The sequence below is a fragment of the Mixophyes fleayi genome, chromosome 1, assembly GCF_038048845.1.
Source record: "Mixophyes fleayi isolate aMixFle1 chromosome 1, aMixFle1.hap1, whole genome shotgun sequence".
Taxonomy (NCBI): Eukaryota; Metazoa; Chordata; class Amphibia; order Anura; family Limnodynastidae; genus Mixophyes; species Mixophyes fleayi.
In genome coordinates, this window is record NC_134402.1 from 143,808,431 (window position 1) to 143,830,853 (window position 22,423).

Consider the following 22,423-nt stretch of genomic DNA (forward strand, 5'->3'; position numbering starts at 1 on the left):
TCATCCCTCTTACTAAGCAGTGATTGCAACAGCAAGTACAAACACGAGTATAAACAGTACTTAGCTCAAAGCAGCTGTCCAGCAAAAGAAGTTATGACTGAGCAGCACATCTTCTTCAATATCTTGTTCCAAGTCAAGCTGTCTGAATGCAAACTCCTTATGGAAATGATAGACCTGCCACCGTCCTCCAGGATCCCGCTCGTCCCAACAGTTACATGGTACAAGCTGAGGGTGCCACCTATGAGTGTAATTATCTCCACCTGCTGAGTGTGTTTGAGGAAGTTCCCCCAGCAACTAATTCAGCTATGGTTGACCCAGAACTTCTTCACACTTCAGAGAAGTCAAGGTCTGATATGCCCATGAACATAACTTCAGACTCATGACTATTACTTGTTCTGCCTGAATGCTCAGGTTGCTTTTTGGAAATCATCAATCAGTGATGCTTCCTATTGTCACAAGGTTTGGTTGGGTGTCCAAGCCTAACACAACATTTTAGGACTATGTGTCTTAGTGGTAATTTTTCCATGGCCTTTTCTCCTATTAGCTTGCAACCCCATCCTACCCCACTGTCAGCCAATTTAGGCCTAACCCATTATCTGTATCTTGAAGGTAAGGATGTAAATGTATGACCTGCCAGAGCCTGGCAGGATGTGAGGTTGTTGGCTATGCATGCTGGGAAGTTCCTATTCTCTGTTCTGCATTTTAATAATGTATGTTATGCTGAGTAAACATGTTGCGTTACTCCAGTCTTTCTACATCCAAATCTACAGTATACGTTCTTAAAAACTGGTTACACACGGACATGCAAGAAATAAATAAACTGAGCATGTGGGGCTCTCTACCCTTAATCTCAGTAATAAAAAGCAATAATCTTTCAAAGGGAAATGCTATTATGACCGCTATCTGCACTGCAGAGAATAAATTTGTAGACTTGGTCAAGTATGATGATCTCACTTGCAAGCTCACTGTAGCAGCACCTCAGCACTGCAACAATGCATCTAAAATGGTCACAGTCATGCCAGCATGCCAGGGACAACTGAAGAATATAATTCAGGTTAATTCCTTTATCAGTGACTAATGGAAAAAACAACCTCAAAATGACTACCACACCCACACATCAGCTATTCATTTGCCCCAAAATGTCCCACCATGATGTTAAGTCATTCCACATGTCTTTCAGATATTCACTAGCCACAAAATTCCCCAAAATTCCCCTCATACCCATGCATATTATTCAGACCTTCCACTTGCCCCAGCAAACTCCCATTACTCCACTTTGCCCCATATGCTCTTAGATGCGGCATGTACCCTAAAACTCCTATCAGACTTCCACACATGTCCTTCAAAGCCTCCATTTACTCTCACATGCCACTCAGACACCCTACATACCTCCACCCTCACTAGGAGTAACACTGAGCAGCCACAACTAATCTAACGACCAATAATGAGTCCCCAATTAAATATCCACCTAATACCTAGTACCTAATTATAAATTCCTACTTACCTTGTCAATGAAGTTCAGTCAGTCAGAAAACAGAGTCTCAGCTTTTTCCCATGGAGGGAAAACGAAGACTGTGTGGTACAGACTACACTACACTCCCTCCTGTTATATGTGCTGTATGACCTTCCTACTTTGTGTGAAGATCATGTGATGTGGAAGTCAGCTGCTCCAGTCAGGTTCAGTCTTATTCTTAGCTTTATGGCAAACTGAGCTACCCCAGTGGCTTTAGTTCTTAGTCAATAAAAACTGAGACCATGGATGAAGCTGGGACATAAAGGAGAGGATAACTCAGGGTGGAGTATAAAGTTGGAAGGAGCTAGATCTGCAGGTAAGTGTTTACCAGGCCACTGGGGAGTCAAGGGTCACCTGTTTTCTATCAGTGTTTTAAACATTAACAGTAAAACATTCAGAAATAATGTATTATCCAATCCACCGACTTCCATTGTACAACCCAAAATAGTATAATGAAACATGACACTATTAAATAAATCCCTAGATCAAAACATTTATTTGACAAGAAATCATTCTTTTTTCAGTGAAACTAAATCTTTTTTTTATATATAGTGAGGCTCTCCTAATACTTCGTATGAAGTATTACAATTACTAATAGTGGCAAAGAGGAATCTGATTTCAGGAGCTTTGTAGTGTGGTTAGCTTAGTATACCACCAAACAAAACTCCAAGGCATCAGCTACTTCACATATGAAATGCTAATAGGGAGTGTGGAATGGGTATACAGTGTTTAGCATATAATATATCTATTAGTGTGGGGCGCCAGGCCATCTGTAGGATTGTAGGATTCAGGAATGGTACATCAGATACACTTTGGGAAACAATAAACGCTCAAAACCAGTGATGTAGCTAAAGGCCCTTATGCCCTAAAGCAAAGTTTAACTCATGGCTCCAACCACCACAGTTAGCGTTAAACAGGGTGTCAAACAGGATGTTTCATCTGTCTTACATTGTTATTCTTATTCTTCATCAGTGTAACATTGACCACCACTGCTAGAAGAAGGAGGCAGAAAATTAGCTAAAAAGTAGGTTAGGGTAAGCAATAATGAAATATTTAATTAGACTAACACGCGTCAATACATTTAAATCTGAGACACAACGCATATTGTAACACAGTGAGACAGCTGAAAAATCAGAGAAACATAATAGAACATAATACTAGTGGCACATCTCTAAAATTAAAGTTGATGAACTCTGATGAAACCGCCACCTAGGAGCGGAGAAATGCGTTAGTAACACCCACTTATGACATACATCCGGGATTAGGACTTTCTGTGTGTGGACTGTGATTTGATGTGGATAAGGCTTACCCACAGCTCAAGATAATTAAAAAATATCTATTGTATGTGTACATACCAACTATAACAAGCAATGATATACTGAAGCTGTGAAAAGGACACTAGAAATCCTATATGTTCAAACGTCTGTATTCCATCTATTTGTCTTTCATCAGGACAAACAGGATTGTCTTTATACCAATATAAATATCTTACAGATATATATTGCATCTATAAACAATTCCTTTGCAATTTTTCACCATCTATATACTGGGAAGAGAATTTTTTTTCTTTTTCTTTTTTCTTTTTGTGCATTTTTTGTAAGGATTAGATTTCTGATGTGAAATATAAGGATAACTGGATATCAAGTGACTGTATAATACATCACATCATCAAATAATTTTATCCGGATTTTTTTCTTCCTATTTTTACAGGGATTTATATATTTTCACATTATTGATATATTTTTTTAAATATATTATATTTTTTTTGGTATACATATGTGACTTATTGAAATTGATGTGTTACATTGTTTTAATATATTGTCCATACCGAAGTTCAATTATATATTTTATATTTTACCTATTTTTACTTCAACATTGTACTAATTTAGAAATAAATTTAATTAACATACCAGTGGTTCCTTTCTAAAATTAAAGGATCATTAATCCTTCAGTACAAGTTTGCTCATATGAAAAGAGTTAATAATTCATTCACAAGTATATATTTAAAATTTTAGGAGCTTATCAAAATGAAAGTTATTTCAGATAAAGTTGTAATTGAGAGCTTTATTTCCTGTCTAGGAGACATTTACACAAAAGCTTTCTGTCGTTGTTTTGAAGTTTTACATATACATGAATTTGTGAATGTTTTTACGAATTACTGTATTTTATATTATGCTAATGATATTATGGAGAAAATAGCTTTTAGACTATGATTGTTTATTTTTCTTAAGTTATTTTTCTATGTGATTACCCTTTAACCTTTTTTTATTTAGATGTTATAGGATAAGTCAAATCATTTTTTTTTATTCAGTTTCTGTTTATTTATGCATAGCGAATGAACAAACAAGAATCCTTTCTCCTTGAAAGCAGAAGATATGGTGGAGTTCATTTACAACACAAGAATACTGAGCATGTTTCTGTGCCAATAATTTATCCAGCTGCCAACTGCTCTATATTTAGTAGACGTGAGTGAAAAAAACAGATGTGAGAACATGGATTAGATTTTTTTTTTTTTTTCAGTAGAATGAAAGGGATCTATGTAAAATACTTTTTTTTATTATGTCTCTAAGCTTTAACGCCATGGAAGATGTTCTGGTATTACGGTTAAGGTTGCTGACTTTTGTTGCCATCTTTTGCATATTAATGACATTACAAAAGTTTGGCGTTGTGGTGTTTTGTTACTATTTCTTGGATATATGAGAAGATAACACATCCTTACTTTCAGAGAAACCAACCCGGTGGCTTCATGGAAAATCAGTGCTGTCAAGTAACATGTGCACAGGTCACATTTAAAAGTGTCTATCATGTTCTCACTGAGCTGCAGAAAGCCCCAAGCCTACTTGCAAATACTGGAGAGGTTGTATTGAAGATAACATTTCAGGCTGGAGATTTTACATCTCGAATATTCAAGAATCCCTGCAAGTCCTTCAGATTTCCACTCTACAGTAATTGGTGGTGAGTACTGTCATTTTTACAATATAAAAATAGGGGGCAACAATAGTGGATCAGTAGCACACAAAGGCTGAACTTAATGTATACAATACAATACAAATCTCTCCATGCTGTGTAAACATAAATATCCCCTGTACAGAGTATCTTCACTTTACCTTGTTCCAAATGTCTGTAATATCTGTAATATCTGTAGTATCATTAAACAACAGTTAATTTTCCCAAACGTCATTCCACATTTTAAGGTGGTAACTAGTTATTGTTATACCTTTCAGTGAATATTGCCCTAGTTTCCTGGAATAAACTTTCTGACAACAACCAGGAGGGCAACCTAAATATTTTACTATGTCACAAAAAAAGGAAATGACATAGTCAATATATAGTTTCAATTATAATTGGAGTGAGCAATACCTTTTTTTATGGAGCACATTTGGAAAGTCTGTGGTTACACTATTAGAGGCTTGTGGAAACCCCCTGGTCAGATTCTCTTACATTTCTATATATGTTTGCAAATATTACATTTCAAAATATGTGTGCAACTCTCATGGATTAGATAGGACTACTTTATTTGCCAGACACTTTGAACTTTGCTAGTGAAGCTACTAGTAATTCTGTATTTCATCACCGATACCCTAACTATTTTGTATTATTTATTGCATTTGGCCAGGAGGCTAGGCATCCGTGGAGTGTACCTGCTAAACAAGGGCAACAAACATAATGGACCTGAGTCATTAAGAAGAGCAAGGCAAAAAAAAAAGAATTAATTTGATCCTGGACAAAACCATGTTACAATGCAAGGGGTGCAAATTAGTTTATTATTTCGCACATAAAGAAAATACTGACTTATTTGTCATGTAGCACACAAATACTTGATAACTTTTTTTTACACTGAAATTTAAAGTTAATCTAGGACATGCTCTACTTCAACTATAAATCTGTCCCCACATTTTAAATTTACCACTCCTTTGCCGAGGTGCAAAGTTACTAATTTTTTTGCCTTGCTCTTCTTAATGACTCTGGCCCAATGATACTTTATTAGAATAAAAAATATTAAATTTGAAATTAAAGGGCTTTTCCAACTACAGTTAAATCCAACATTATTAATAAAATGTTTGTGCAATGACCGCAGGTGTTGGCGGGTGGCCCATGCAACCATAGTGGCATGGCTAATGGAGCAAAAGTATGATTGCCAGTTATCCAGTTATGCCATATCACATGGTGGACCAGAGTATATAAAGACTCCGGTTTCTCCACATCTGTAATTAAGTGTGTGCACTGAGACCTGGGAAGGTAGGAGTGTGGTCCCTGTTTGGCTGTAAACATACTGACCTCTCCAGCTAATTAATTAATTAGTATAAAAAGTTAATTCATTAGTATAGAAGTTATATTATACTAAGTTGCGTTGGTCTATTTGAATTACTTAATTGACACTTAAAATTGAAATTCTGCAGGGAAAAATATTTGCGTATAAACACATTTGTTTTCCTATTCCTCTGTTTTTATGATCACAAGTCCTGACATTTTTTATTATTTCACTTGTGTAAACTCTAATTATATTGCTGAAAATGTAGCGAATATGTTAATAAGGAAAGTAGAAGGAAAGTAATAAACTAATAATAGGTTATTTATTAATTTGCAATGTGATTTGTCCTGACATGGGAATAGGTAGTAAACAACCCCAGAAAAAGTATAGTACAGGTAGTATACAAAAGAATTGCAAATAACTATAAAAAGGGATTAAGATGAATAGAGAACATATTGTTCAGCAGCATTGGAAGATAACGTTTTTTTATTTATATATTTGTTAATGTTTTCCACATACAACAATGAGTTCCATGTATAACAGTTTAAGAGTGGATGCAAAACATTCTATGTTGGCAATGTGTAATGCTTTTAGGAATGGCAATTGTAATTTCTTCTTCCCTGAAAGTAATGTCAGATGCTGAGATAAAAACAGTAGCCATGCACAGATAAAGGTAACATAAGCAGCTGAGGAAGTGGGGCAGAGCCTTCTCAAAGTGATGTGCTCTTACTTTCTTGTCCATGCAAAACAAAAAAACAGATCCAAGAGCCTTTTGCATAGAATCTTGAAGTGAGTGTCTGTTCATTGTCTGGAACAGACTGAAGTTAGAGTTGGCATTATTGAGTCAGAACAAAATAATTAGAGCAAATGAAATATGTTATCTGCATCAATTACTGTGGAGTCACTCAGGCAACCAAGGGAAAATGTTCACTTAAACTTACCCAAAAAGAAAGTCGCATCAATAAATGGATCTCATGATTGCCTAATGATAGATGTGAACAGACAGGTATGTGTGAGTACAAAGAGGTTGAGGTTTCTGTGCCAGATGGTGAGCCCAAAAAACTTTGGACCCTTAAGTAAAAGGTCATGTCTCTAGTGAGACTTAAACGGTCTGGATATTTCTTGCCAGGCTTGAGATGCTACAGAACATGACGAGGAGCATGGACACCGAAAGATTAAGATTTTACCACAGGACCAGTACACAACCAAAGATGAATCTAAAGAGTCCCCAGGTGCCTAAATGAATATTATGCACAGAGTCATGGTAAAGAACTGACAAAGCAATAATCTAATACAGAAAGTATATTCAAACACACATAGTGTTAAAGCTGCTGTGCTTTGACAGACGACATATGCGAGATAACTAAACAAAGTCAATAACAGGGATAGACAATGAATACAATGAAGCAGTATCCACCTTATCATCCAATGTGCAAATGCTCAAGGCAGTAAAGTCCAGTGTGATTCACAACAATAATAAAATAATAAAAAAGTCTGTGTGGGCTCCCATTACTGGCAAAGATGTTTATTTGTAAATGCGTGTAATGGAGATAGAAACAGAGTCTGCAACAGGGATCCAAGTCCCTAACCACGTCAGTGAAACAGTCACAAAACCACGGCTGTCCACGGACTATTATCATGCATCATAAAGAAAAAGTTTGTATATAAAAAATAAAAGGTGATGAAGAAACAGATGGCTGAGTAACTCCCGGGAGTAATCCTGTGTGTGCTGTATGAAACCATGTACCGCTCAAAGATATGTCTGCCCCAGTGTAAGGGCATTATAAGCCCTTACACTGGGTTACTTTATAGTCAATTAAGTGTTAATATTATTTTTTATAATTTTTTACTTTTAATTTATTCTTTAATAGTATTAAAATTATCATAATTCATGTTTTTAATAATTATATTACTATATAAAATGGTGTTATTTTATTAAACTCATCCCTGGTGTTGTTTCATACCAGGGTTAGTTCTTGAAGGATTGCATTGCTGTTTTATTACTTAAAACACCAATTAGTGCTATATTTTGCATAAAATTGCTCTGCACATGGCCAGAACCGGACCATAGGCCAGTGAACTTCTCAATGTCTGATTCATCTTCAAGTGCAAAGAACCCTTACTACAGTCTACGATTTCAGGTGTGAATGGGGAGGAAACTGAGCGTATGCACGTAGTCAATGTACAGTAAAGTGTTCTAAACTCTAGCGCATGCAGCAGCATCGGATTCAAGCTTTGGGCATCTCAAAGGTATGTGTTTTTCTGTTATATCACTTGCACCAGCTACAGGTCTGGTGTAACTGCTGATCACTAGGGATGACGTTTGCGTATATAAACTAGAATATGTGTTTACAATCAGGAGCAACTATAAAAATGCATTCATAAATAATAAATGGAAAAGTGATCATAAAAAATATCTTTTTTTTTAATGTTTTGTCATTTTTTCTGTGCATTCTTTGGAACTTTATATTCCACATATGTATGTACTTACTACAGTGCATTGTCTGTAAGAGTAGAGCGCACCTACACCTTTACATCCGCTCCTAGTTGAATATGGATGTCTGTATGCCCGATTTACATGTGTTTTTCAAAAATGCAAAACACATTCGTTTTGCGCACCTTAATGAATCAGGTCCCCTGTTTGAATAATAATATGGTTTTCTATTTCCGAATATGTACAGACTTTTCTGCTTGATTATATATTTTCATATATATTGCCAATATATTTGCATATATTTTTGTTCTATTTTTCGAAACCTGTTATAGGATTTTGACATGATGAAGTTGCATTATATAATGCTGTTCCTCCATTGTTGTTGGCCACCATTTTCCTGGTAAATGAAATACACTTCTAGGGGTAAATGTATCAAGCTCCGATTTTGAAAATCCAGCGATTTTCTCAGGAGAGTTGAAACTCGCTGATGTATGAACCTGACATTTCATGTAAAATCGCCAGAGATGTTTCTGTCAAAATCGCTATTTACAAAAACGATAGAGATCAAAGTCCCGACTGTTTCACACTCTAGCTATACAAGTCTCAAATGTATGAAGCTGCGATTAAGCAAATTCTCCTGAGTTTGCTTTAAAAATCGCCAGATACAACATGCTGCTTGCTAGCAGCATGTATAGTAAACACATCACTGTTACACTGTCTGGTTATACAGCCGCAGGTCCCCACAGCTGTCAAAAGTTCACTTTTAACCCTAGTGCTGCCAGCCTACTGCTGCTTGCGTGAAAATCTGTAAAAATTTTGCATAGTGTCCCCTGATATTCACTCAACCAGCACTAGGCAAACCAGCCGGGGTGGGTGGCACTATAGTAGGAGGGCACGCGGCAGGGGTCCCCCTGCCATAATGACACACCAACCCCAGGATGTTCAGCGCTGGGCTGGACTTCCTAGGGAGTGGGGTCCGCCAAAAAAAAAGAGCGGGCGCCCCTTCATGGGACACCCAGCCCAGTGCTGAAAGCACTAGGGCTCTTCCTACACCCCTGGACCGTGGGTGTAGGGTAATAGCAGCAAAAATTAAGTACAAAAACAAACAGACCCCATTTTGTCATACCATTTTTTCCCCACACTGTCATGGGAAAAACCCTTATACTATAAATCGAACTCACTCAGCCAGTACTGGGCAATCCAGCCGAAGTGGGTGGCACTATAGCAGGGGGATACAGGTTAATAGTAGAGATGTTCACTGACCCCCGTGTTCTGGTTTTGGTTTTGGTTTTGGATCTGGATTAACTTTGTGTTTTGGTTTTGGATCCCAATATTTTTGCTAAAATCACAGATTTTTGCTTTTTTCCCCCCTACATTATTAACCTCAATAACAATAACTTCAAGTCATATGCAGTCAATTTTGACTACCTCACAGGTCACAATATTATTTTCATACACTTTCAAACAAAGACTGCAGATTTAGAAGACAAGCCTGCCAGACCTTTTATTTGTATTTCAGCAATGACAATTCGCAATGGAGCTCTCCTGTTTGTATGCTACCTATATAACACAGTGCAATGTGACTGCAGATTTAGAAGACCAAGCCTGCCAGACCTATTATTTATAGAGATTATATTATTATTATTCCAAGAGAACCGAACACAACTGAACTTAGTATATCCGAGTACTGAGCCGACTCGGTACTTTTGCGCTTTTTCGGAATAGAAAACGAGGCAAAACCTCATTGTTATGTCATCGGATATCGAATTTCGCGAGTTTTGAACTCTATAAGTACCGCCCTCCACAGCGATCTAGCGCCATTTCACAGAGGGACACAGAAGGGGTAGCACAGTCTGTAGAGCATTTGGGCAGCAACATAGATAGAATAGAAAGAGGAGGAGGCAGCAGTGCTAAACAAATTCTACAGTGACATTCAGGAGAGCTTCATTGCTCCATGGCTAATTGTCATTGCTGAAATACAAATACTAGAGCTGGTAGACTTTTTTTTCTGAATTTGCAGTCAAAGTGTACAGTGTTATATAGTTTATACACAAAGAGGAGAGATCCATTGCTTCATTGCAAATTGTCATTCCTGAAATATAAATATTAGGGCTGGGAGACTTTTCTTCTGAATTTGCAGTCAATGTGTATGGTGTTATATATGTTACACACAAAGAGGAGAGCTCCATTGCTCCATTGCTAATTGTCATTGCCTATATAAAGATACTAGGGCTGGCAGACTTTTCTTCTGAATTTGCAGTGAAAGTGTACGGTGTTATATAGGTTACACACAAACAGGAGATCTCCATTGCTCCATTGCTAATTGTCATTGCTGAAATACAAATACTAGGGCTGGCAGACTTCTCTTCTGAATTTGCAGTGAAAGTGTACGGTGTTATATAATTTACACACAAAGAGGACAGATCCATTGCTCCATTGCTAATTGTCATTGCTGAAATACAAATACTAGGGCTGACAGACTTTTCTTCTGAATTTGCAGTCAAAGAGTACATTGTTATCAAAATGGATTCCCAGCAGTACACAGAAGAGCAGGAGCACCAAGCAGCTGCTGGCACCAGTCATGATGATAGTAATTCCTCTACGTCATCTGGTAAAGCCTATGCAAAAGTGCATAGTGTTTTTAAGTCAGGCAAACAAAAATGTAAAAAAACACCCTTTACCTTGGTGATGAAAAGAAGACCTGTAATCCAGGCAAAGTTGTCTGCAGAAAAAAATAAAATTGCAAACATGCCATTCTAGACACGCAGTGCTAAAGAAAGAATAAGGCCTTCGCCTTTCTCTATGAGTGCGAGTTCTGCAACTGTCACTGAGGCATCTTCTTGTAAGGTCAGTCGTGACGAAGCAAGACCTTGTCATTCGGACTCCAAAAGTGGTCTACAAATTCTGTTACGTGTAAAAGTCGAGCTGGAAGAAAACAGTAAGGCATTACAGGAAAATGTATGTCCAGATTCAGAAAAACACAAATCCCTGAGTAGAGTCTATCCACAAGTGCTATGTGTAATCCTGACCATTCTGATAGTGTAATGTAATTATTGGGCTACAAAATGCCATTCTACCCATTGTACACTTAACCACAGATATGTGGATAAGCGGAACTGATCAAACTAAAGATTATATGACTGTGACAGCCCACTGGGTTGGTGATTCGCCTTCACCAGCAGGAACAGCAGGAGCATGTACCCAAGTACTTCACATATGTCAGAGGCAGGCTACTCTGTGTATCACCGGCTTCACTAAGAGGCGTACAGCTGACAATCTGTTACAAAACCTAAGGGATGTTAGTGCAACATGGCTTATCCCGCTTAAACTCTCCTCAGAATATGTCATTTCTAATAACGCAAACAACATTGTGAGAGCATTGCAGATGGGTGAATTCCCTCACATTCCCTGTTTTGCTCACACACTAAACTTGGTGGTGCAGAGCTTTTTAAAAAATGACAGGGACGTGCAGGAGATGCTGTCTGTGGCCCGTAAAATATCTGGACATTTCCAGGATTCGGCAACAGCATGTAGGAGATTGCAGCAGCTGCAAGTGCAATTTAATTTGCCTTGCAACCAACTGAAGTAAGAGGTGGTGACAAGGTGGCATTCCACCCTGTATATGCTTCTGCGGATGGAGGAACAGTGAAAAGCTATTCACGTTTACTCCACAAGCAATGACATAGTCAAGCGAAGCGGAGAATACTTTCCGTGTTGTGCAAGGTGCTGAAACCATTCAAAGTAGTCACCTGTGAAGTGAGTTCAGACACTGCTAGTTTGAGTCAAGTGATTCCCTTAATTAGACTTTTGTAAAAGCAGCTTGAGAAACTGAAGGAGGAGATTAAACAAAGCAATTCCGCTAAGTATGTCGGACTTGTAGATCGAGTACTTTATTCGCTTCGCTGGGATCCAAGAGTTATCAAAATCTTGAAATCGGATCACTACATTTTGGCGACTGTGCTTGATCCTCGGTTTAAGTGCTATGTCTTTTCTTTGTTTCCAACTGAACCAGATCTGAAGAGGTTCAAGGAGCTCCTGGTGAGCAAGATGACAGCTCAAGTGTTACGTCACAGGACGGAGTCTCCTCCTTAAGTTTCTCACTCAACTGTTGCTAGGAAAAAACTTCGCTTCCCAAGAGACCCAGGGATGATGCAGATGACTCAGCACCAAATTTTGACATCTGGGGGTAAATGTATTAAAGTCTGTTTTTTTCAACTCGCTGGGAATCGGCGAGTTGACAGCTAAAATTTAAAGTGGCGCTGGCTTGTAAAGGAAAGTTTGCCTTTACAAGCCAGCGCCGCTTTAAATTTTAGCTGTCAACTCGCCGATTCCCGGGGAGTTGAAAAAAATGGACTTTAATACATTTACCCCCTGGTCTGGTCTAAAAGAATTGACCAAAAAACGTGACACCTCTGCCGTAACTCCACCTGATCCTAATATCAGCATCCAAAGGATGGTGGAGGATTATTTTCACGACAGCATAGAAATAGACACATCAGACAGTCCCTTTACATACTGGGAAGAAAAAAGGGAATTTGGAGACCCATGTATCAACTCGCTTTGCACTGCCTAAGCTGCCCACCCTCCAGTGTGTACTCGGAAAGAGTTTTCAGCACAGCCGGGAACCTTGTCAGCAATCGGCGTAGGAGGCTACTTCCTCAAAATGTGGAAAAGATGATGTTCATAAAAATGAACTTCAAGTTCCGCGTGGAAGGCCTTTCCCGCCAATTACATCAAAATACTGAGACTTCTGTAATGGTGGATTCCAGCTGCTATGAATTAATAATGTGTGAGGATGATGTACACACTGATGAGGGTGAGGATGAGGCTGAGAATGATGACAACAACATCTTGCCACGGTAGAATTCATTAACAGCACTGTTACCTTAGGTGCCTTAAGCCGGCGGTTCCAAAAGTGTGCGCCGCGGCTCCCCGGGGTGCCGCGGCGCTGTCACTAGGGTGCCGCGGGCCAGCTAAAAAAAAAAAAGAAAGAAAACAGAAACTTACCAATCCGCACGGCGCCGGGACCCAGCAGCCTCCTCTCTCCCGCAGCAGCTGTCACTGACGTCATTCAGTGACAGCTGTGGGAGAGAGGAGGCTGCTGGGTCCCGGCGCCCGACGGATTGGTAAGTTTCTGTTTTCTTTCTTTTTTTTATGGCTGGCGCCTGGCGCGGGACAGAGTGAGAGGGATCGTGGCAGAGGAGGGGGACAGAGAGCAGAGGAGGAGGACAGATAGCAGAGGAGGGGGACAGAGACCAGAGGAGGGGGACAGAGAGCAGAGGAGGGGGACAGAGAGCAGAAGAGGGGGACAGAGGGCAGAGGAGGGGGACAGAGGGCAGAGGAGGGGGACAGAGAGCAGAGGAGGGGGACAGAGAGCAGAGGAGGGGGACAGAGATCAGAGGAGGGGGACAGAGAGCAGAGGAATGGGGACAGAGGGCAGAGGAGGAGGACAGAGAGCAGATGAGGGGGACAGATGGCAGAGGAGAGGGACAGAGAGCAGAGGAGGGGGACAGAGAGCAGAGGAGGGGGACAGCATGACAGAGGAGGGGGACAGCATGAGAGAGGGCAGAGGAGGGGGACAGCGTGAGAGAGGGCAGATGAGGGGGACAGCGTGACAGAGGGCAGAGGAGGGGTCCAGCGTGACAGAGGGCAGAGGGGGCAACGTGAGAGAGGGCAGTGTGCCTGGATGCAGAGGGGGCAGTGTGCCTGGATGCAGAGGGGGCAGTGTGCCTGGATGCAGAGGGGGCAGTGTGCCTGGTTGCAGAGGGGGCAGTGTGCCTGGTTGCAGAGGGGGCAGTGTGCCTGGATGCAGAGGGGGCAGTGTGCCTGGTTGCAGAGGGGCATTTTTGCATACAACTAAATAAGTATTTCTGTCGTGACCTAAATACTTATTACAACTTTTTGACCCAACTACCTCTAAAACAGGACTGCTCAGTAATTATTTTGGAGGGGTGCCTTGAAAAAATTTGGAGACTCTAAGGGTGCCGCGAACTGCAAAAGTTTGGGAACCACTGCCTTAAGCCCATTGTTACCTTGTTTTGTGGGGGCCCAAACAAACCAAGCACTTCAGCCACAAGGAGTGGCACTTTTGTGGCTGAAGTGCTTGGTTTGTTAAAGTGTGTATGTCCTTTTTAAGATCCAACATAAGGGTGGGTGGGAGGGCCCAAGGACAATTCCATCTTACACCACTTTAAATTTCAGCTACCGCTGTGTGCCAGTGTTACCTACACGTGCTATATACTGTTGTGTGCTTAGCAAAAATCTTAGACACCCATTGAGGATGCAGATGACAGCACAACATTTTGACATCTGGTCTTGTCTACTGTAAAAGAATTGACCAGAATTAGTGACACCTCTGCTGGTGCAGAATTGTTTTTAATTTTTTTTGAACGGTATAAAGACAACAGTTTTATTAACAAAGAACTATGTTGCTTACAGAAGTAATGTAAGCATGGATGTCTAAATAGACGTGTATATGTATTGCCTTCCACTTTGCTGCTGTTTCATCAAGTGTTTGTAATCTGCACTTTACATCAAAGGTACCTAACTAGATTATAATTTTTGGGGAATTGGGGCTGATTCGAAGCTCAGTGATGAACTCGCTTTTTGCTGGGAATTACAATGGCTCTTTTTAGTGCATTGTCTGGCACCCTGGAATGGTGTGGGTCTGATAAAAGCATGCATCCCAGGGGGTCAGCACTCGTTGCCATGTATTAGCTGTAGAATTACCTCAGTTATCCAAGGAACGGGTGGAGCGATTAAATGAAACATAACTGTTTTCATGATCCAAGGACAATTCCATCTTGCACCACTTTTCTTTTCTGCCACTGCTGTGTTGCAATGTTTGCTAGATGTGCTAGGAACTGCCGTGTGTTACAATCATTGCTCTGTCGCTTAGCATCCAACCAAGTCGCTGCAGAATTTGTACGAAAGTGTTTGAAAATAATATTGTGACCTGTGAGGTGGTCAAAATTGACTGCAAATGACTTGAAATTAGTATTATTGAGGTTAATAATAATGTAGGAACAAAAAAAAACAGCAAAATTATGTGATTTTAGCATATTTTAGCAATTTTAAAAAAAAATACAGATCCAAATCCAAAACCAAAACACACAAGGGCGGTTTTGCCAAAACCAAAACACGAAGCTTATCCAGATCCAAAACCAAAGCCAAAATCAGTTTACGGTGGTCAGTGAGCATCTCTACATATTTCTATTTCAGCAATGACAATTAGCAATGGAGCAATGGAGCTCTCCTGAATGTCACTGGAGGCTTTGAAGAACTCTGCTACCCCTCCTCTTTCTTTTCTACCTATTACGCTGCCCAACTGCACTAGAGACTGCCAAGAACTGTGCTACCCCTTCTGTGTCCCTCTGTGAAATGGCGCTGGATCGCCGTGGAGGGCGGTACTTATAGAATCCAAAGCTTGCGAGATCCGAGATCTGACAACATAACAATGATGTTTTGCCTCATTCTTAATTCAGTGGGCACGCAAAAGAACTCGGATCTGCTAAGTTCGGGTGTGTTCAGCTCTCGGGGAACCAAGCCTGAGCATCTCTAGTTAACAGTTGCCACGCTTTTTTTTTCTTTTACTTTTATCTATTTTTAAACTTTGACAGCTGCCGGGACCTCCGTCTGTATAGACAGACAGTGTAACAGTGATGTGTTTAGTAATTACACAGGGAGAGTTAGCTAAACACGAGAGTGATTGACATTGCAGCAAATCGCTAGAGATGACCAGCGATTTTTAAGATCAGAGTAAAAATCGCAATTTAATACATCTGGCGACTGAAAAAATCGGACCTTGATACATTTACCCCCTAATTTTAAGTGCATCTGAGTTACAACCACATTTGAAGAACTGCCAATGAAAATATTATTTCTGCAAATTATAAAACTAATCATTGTAGTTAAATAATAAATAACATACATATTTAAATGACAAATGTTCAAATTACCAAAACCATTTATCCAAAACAACTTTCAACTGGCAACTGGAAATATAGTCACGCTAAAGTTTTATTTTGAAGAAGGAAAGTAAATCCTCTGCAGCTTATGATAACTTAATTTAAAAAAACATATTGAAGAAAGAACCAGAGTACACAAACAAATGAGGCGAGCAACAATGTAAGCGATAGCACTAACAGGTTACTGAATAAAGCTGGGGAAATCAAATTTGTTGACACAAGTGTAAAACAGAGAAGCTTGGTTTGCATATTCCACATCATTACTTGAATTTATTATTTATTAACATAATTTATTTGAAAAATATATGACAGGATGTTTAAGTCAGGTTTTATATAGTACAACATATTAGCTTAATAACTGTAATATTGACTGAAAACTAGTCTACAATTTTTATTCCCCTTTTTAGCATTGTGTTGAATTCAGTAATATACATTAAAATAGCAAGCATAACTAACTTGCACTCCATCAATACAGTGATTTGAGAAGTCCCCTAAATGTATAATGGTTGTGAGCAGAAGATCCTCTCTCTTGCTTGGGCAGGTCTTTTTTGAACAGGAAGTAGAAAGTTAACAAGGGAGGGGCCTTGACAACCTTGGTGTTAATGTGAAAAGGACAAACTGACTAGGAGAGAAGATCTCCTGCTTGGTACAATTAGATTCATCATGAGACCGGCTGGATCAAAGGTAAATAACATTGGTATTTTATTTGATGTCACTTACGATTTTAATTTTGGGTGGAATTAGTCTCTAAAGCTAAATTCAAAAGGAACATTATATATATATATATATATATATATATATATATATATATATATATATATATATATATATATCAGAGCTGTAACTTAAAATTCTAGTGCCTGGGGCGAGAAAGTCAAATGCCGCCCCCTAGCCCTCAATTTTAACCAAATGAACCTAAAATATTCCTAAACTGCGCTCCTCCTTCAGCGTTGCGCCCTGGGCGATCGCCCCTATTGCACAGCCCTAGTTACGGTCCTGATATATATATATATATATATATATATATATATATATATATATATATGTAGATAGATAGATATAGATATATATACATGTATGTATATGAAACCCGAAACAGCTCTGTTAAATGACAAAATTAGTTAGATGGTGCTCACTGAGGGGGTCATGTGGAGTTGAACACAAATTGTGTTTTTTGGCGTATATTATCATTTTTTTTACTTCTGTGCAAGTTCACAAAGCACTAGTTCCAAAACTGTTTCATTGAATGCAAGCTCAGAAGTAAAAATGTGCATTACATGCCGAAAACACAATTTGTATACAACTCAACATGACCCCCTGAGTCACTATTTGCCGCTGAGTGCTGACATATTTTTGTGAAAGTCTGTTCATCATCCCATCCTGTTTTAATCAATCCCAATTGGCAGCAGTTTATTTTAGTTGATTCTTCTGTTTTCATCTCAAACCTTTAGAAAAAAAGACAATCCAAAGTATTTCCATTATTTTTCATGTTTCTTCAAGCACTTGTTAGGAGCCGCGGTGGCCACGGGCACCGCCACGACTCATCTATTGCCCCGCTGAGCGTCCCAACCATCTCCTTAGTGACCGGGACGTCACTTCCGCCAGCTGGTCCGACCGTTGCTAAGACAACGGCCGGACGCCGATCCCCTGCACAGCGCGCCCCGGCAAACAGGACAGCCGGGCGCAGGCGCTGAAATCTCCCCAGCCTGTGGGCTGATTAATGTGGCTTTGATTAATTAGTGCAGGCATGTGTATTGTTACAGGGTTTAGCCCTGATTGGTTTCTCTATGTATTTAAGGCAGTGAGGACTGATCCATACTGCCGGTTATAGCGTTTCTGACCCAGTCTTGCTAACCTGCTCCTGTTTGCTTTACCTTGTCCTGTGGATACTCTGTTGGATTTTCTGTGTATGACCCCTGTCTGTACTTTGGACTCTGCCTGTTTGCTCGTGACCCTGACCCTTTTGGCCTGTATCTTGGAATCCGCTACCTTGCCTGTGACCCCGATCTTTGGTGTGTTTATTGACTACCCTGCTTGCCTGTGAACGTTGACCTTGGCTACTGTTTGACTATCCGCTGCTTTCTACCCAGTCTCCTGGCCTGCCGCTGTTGTCTGCATTACCAACCCACACTACATCTGTAGCTAAGTCCTGGGGGCTTCTGAGTACCGGTGAGCGCAACTAGCTCTAAGGGAAAGGCGGCTGCTATAGGTGAAAACCTCCGTCATCTAGTTCTGTAGGTTGGTGATCAGACCAGCAGCCTAACAGCACTATATATCATTATGCAAATCTCATAAATGTCTTTGCATAACACATTCTTAATAATAAACACTTTTCATTTGTGGTATGTTAAGCTTTTATTTCATTTAGTACAGTAAATACTGATCATATAATTCTATTTTTTTCTTCAGAGGATCGTCTTACATGGATCGCTTTTCTACTGAACCTAACATCAGCGATGCTTTGTCTTTGGTGAGAACCTGTCATTTGGTTACAATGCTAGAAAATTGCCTGTACAGAGCAAAAAGCACAAAACTGCAGTGTTCCAAAGTTCTCGTCCCCAAAGAACTGACCACATGGGTAGCACAGGAGGCACTCAAACTATCGTTAAGTGAGCCATGCGGACTGCGAGGTTGCATTATACATGTGAATTTGGAAAGTAACAATAAGCAAGCAGCATTGGACACAATAGTTTATGACTGTTCAGTTGAACCAACCTTTGAACTGAAGCTTGTTTTAAAGCAGGATACTCAGGGATGGGACTACTTAAAAGATATTCTCCTCAACAGAACCTGCTTCCCAAACATTTTCAGAAGCATCATAAAACTGAGTCCCAAGTTTCAGCTCTCCAAGAGAAGACTGTATTTTTCACTTATAGGAGCAGGAAATGAAGATTGTTAGACCACACAAGTGATTAGAAGTTACTGATATTATAATGTACATATTTGCTTTGTTTTATCCGTCATGTAAACCATGAAAGGTTATCTAACAGTCCACATTTTATACTTATGTTTATATGGACAAAGATATAGTAAACAATTTCCCTGTTTATGACAACTAATGCACCCATGGTATCCTCAGAGGTTAATGTTATTTTCCATACTTGGCTTATTGTAATAAATGGTGATCTTTTATAAAACACCCTTCACATTTGCAACACAAATGCTGTTCAGTCCCATAGATCTCATTGCCCTATTTTCTATTCCACTTTTAATTTAATCACATTACTGAGACAGTTATTAATGACTTTTAATACCTAAATTAGAGAGTGATAAATGTTCATTTAGCAAGTGAACCAGTTAAGCATTTTTATTAGTTGTTTTAAACTTAAAGTGTATATTAAGTGTATATTGCCTATATTGCCTATACATGGTAAAAGTCGACAAGTTGTTTGCTAAGATTCAGCGAACCATCAGTGGCACCACTGAAGCACTAACATGAGTCACAAAGGGAATTTGTAGGCTGCATTCTTGTGAATATGACCACACACTACATAAGTACATAAATACATAGCACCTAATTGCACACAGTGTTTATTTACTAACATGTTCAGGTGCAAATCTATATTAAAACCATAAAAAACAATTAGACTTTTGGACATTGTGTAATCTGCACTAGACAGATAAACTAATTGCTGATTGGTCACTTTGGTCTAACTGTGGATTTGCACTATTAAGTAATATAAGTAAATAACCATGAGAACCCTCACCCACTCCTCAATTACACATATTTACAAGCAGTACATATCTTTTAATATATATTTTTGTAAATTATTTGGTGTTTATATACAAATTGCATTAATAGACGAAGATATTTTAACGCAATGTAATCATACAACAGCTTCTTACCTTGCTTTTTAATACAACTGTATACAAAAGATTAAAGACAAAAGAAAATATGCTGCACAAATAATAAAACTTTAGAAAAATGTGCTTCCCATTGTTGTAATAACATGTTCAGAGTACATGCAGTGTAACTGGTATTACATCAATAAACACACTATAATGAACATGTTAATAACATGAAATGATTTTGTAGCTATATTTTGCATCTACCGAACCATACTATTGCAATTTGGTTTTAACAATTTGGACCACAAGATATGAAGTAGTATGGCTTATCATTTTGGGGTAATCCATGGTGTAATATAGGTGTGATGAGCCAAGGTCAAAGTCCACATTGAGGCTTCTAGGGGTCAATGTTTTAAGAGTTGAAATCCACCTGGCCTCTTCTTTGGAGATCTGCGCAATAAAATCTTCCTCTCTCCAGGACTTGTGGACTTGGCAAATTCCTAGGAATTTAAGGGTAGATGGGTTATGGTCATGAAATTTTGCAAAATGGGCAGACACACTGAGTTTCCAGCTGGTTTTTGATGTTCTGCAAATGTTCTGCAATCCTCACATGTAATTTACGGATAGTGCGACCCATATACTGGCCCCACATGGGCATTCTAGCAAATAGACAACACCAGTGGTGTCACATGTTATCTTCCCACTGATCTTATGGGACTCTCCTGTGATTTTGGAGTGAAAGGTAGTTACTGGTATTGTTCGGCTCCATTTAGTGAGTTTGCAGGCTTTGCATCTGGTGCAAAAGTAGAAACCTTCCCTATTCTCTTTGAGCCAGGTCTCTGATGTTTTGGTGTACTTGGTGGGAATGCAACATTTAACTAGCTTGGTATTTTGAGAGTTGGATTTTCTGTAGATGATTTTTTTTTTTTTTTGGGGAGGATTCCTCTCAATGAGTAATCCATCAGAAGTATATTTTAATGTATCTGGATGATTTTCTCTAACTCCCTCTGATTCTAGCTATATTGTGTGATGAAGGCAGTTTGGAGTTATTCCTGATTTTCTTCCTTTCTTTTGGGTTCTAAAAGCATGTCTGTATCTGTCCCCCTGACTTCCTCATATGCCTTTTCTACCACTTCCTTGTCGTAGTCCCTTTCTATGAACCTATCCCTTAGAGTTGCGGCCTGTTCGTCATATAGGGTAAAGCTGGTGCAGTTGCGCCCTACCCGGGTAAATTGACCCTTGGGAATGTTATCGAGCCATCTCCTTAAATGATTACTGGAGGCCGGGATGAAGGAATTGCTTGAGATATTTTTTTTGGTTTGAATTTGGTTGTCTATAATGAAAATGTCAAGTTCTAAAAATTCAACCCTTTATTCATTAATTTGGGACAGTGAACTTGAGATTGAGGTCATTGGTATTGATGAATGTGAGGAATTCCAGAAGCACTTCTCTGGTCCCGGTCCATAGACACAACACATCATCTATGTACCGGAACCAGCCCAGGATAAATGGAGTGTATGAATTATTGTGCCAGATAGTGTAATTCTCCCATTGGACCATGAACAGGTTCATGTAAATGGGCGTGAATTTCGCATCCATTGCAGTCCCACAAATCTGTTGATAGTACTATCAATTGAACCAAAAGTAATTGTAATGTAATATGAATTCTATGCTCTCCATGATGAATTGGATCTGTTCAGTGGGAATGTCCATTTCTGAGGTGAGAATCTGCCTTGCATGCTCACAACCTGCTGTGTCATCAATGATCATGTATTGTGAACTGACATCGCATGACATGAGTGTAAAGCCTGTCTGCCATTGGGTCCTTTTCAATATTTATAGTACATGGCTAGTGTCCCTAAGATAAATTTTCTGTAGTGTGACAGAGGAATGTATCAATGTAGCTGGAAAGATGGGTGGTAAGGGATTGTATGGCCGATACTATGGGTCTGCCAGGGGGATCGGTGAGCGACTTGTGAATTTTGGGTACACAATATATTACTGGAAGCCTTGGGTTCTGTATATATAGAAATTGGTGTTCTACCTTGGTGAGTATGCCTTTTTCCAAAGCTCTATTGAGGAGTTTTGTTAGCTCACCATTGTATGCTTTTGTGGGGTTGCTGGGTAATGGTTGGTATGTGGACCGATCCTCCAATTGTTTTTCTAGTTCTTGTAGATATTTGTCTCTGTCTAGAACCGTGATCCCACCCCCTTGTCTGGGAACTAGGAAGTCCATACTCTTTTCAGGGGAGAAACGCGTTGGTTATGTTATATTTGTCACCTTTTAACACCAGCATTGGCAGTACCCCACACTTAACACCAGGAGCTGCCACAATCATACAAACATTGCCCGCATACACGAACGTTGCAACCACATCAGCGGTGGCTCATCACCAGCCAGCAAGCACCGTGGTCAGGCTGCACATGCGCAGCCTTGGAAACTAGATGTCTCCGACAGGACCCACAAG

At 39.5% G+C, this 22,423-nt stretch overlaps 1 protein-coding gene across 3 annotated transcripts; it reads left to right on the forward strand.

The window, feature by feature from the left end:
* Nucleotides 1-4,160: 4,160 nt before the first annotated feature.
* Nucleotides 4,161-20,136, forward strand: DDIT4L (DNA damage inducible transcript 4 like). Of its 3 annotated transcripts, XM_075189533.1 has the most exons (4): nt 4,161-4,468; nt 7,907-8,015; nt 16,708-16,850; nt 18,576-20,136. In XM_075189533.1, the coding sequence occupies exon 4, from the start codon at nt 18,589-18,591 to the stop codon at nt 19,063-19,065; it is 477 nt and encodes a 158-aa protein (XP_075045634.1). In that variant the 5' UTR covers nt 4,161-4,468; nt 7,907-8,015; nt 16,708-16,850; nt 18,576-18,588; the 3' UTR covers nt 19,066-20,136. The 3 variants fall into 3 exon arrangements, with proteins under 3 accessions (XP_075045634.1, XP_075045635.1, XP_075045636.1); XM_075189534.1 differs by lacking the exon at nt 7,907-8,015; XM_075189535.1 differs by lacking the exons at nt 7,907-8,015; nt 16,708-16,850.
* The last annotated feature ends 2,287 nt before the right edge of the window (nt 20,137-22,423 follow it).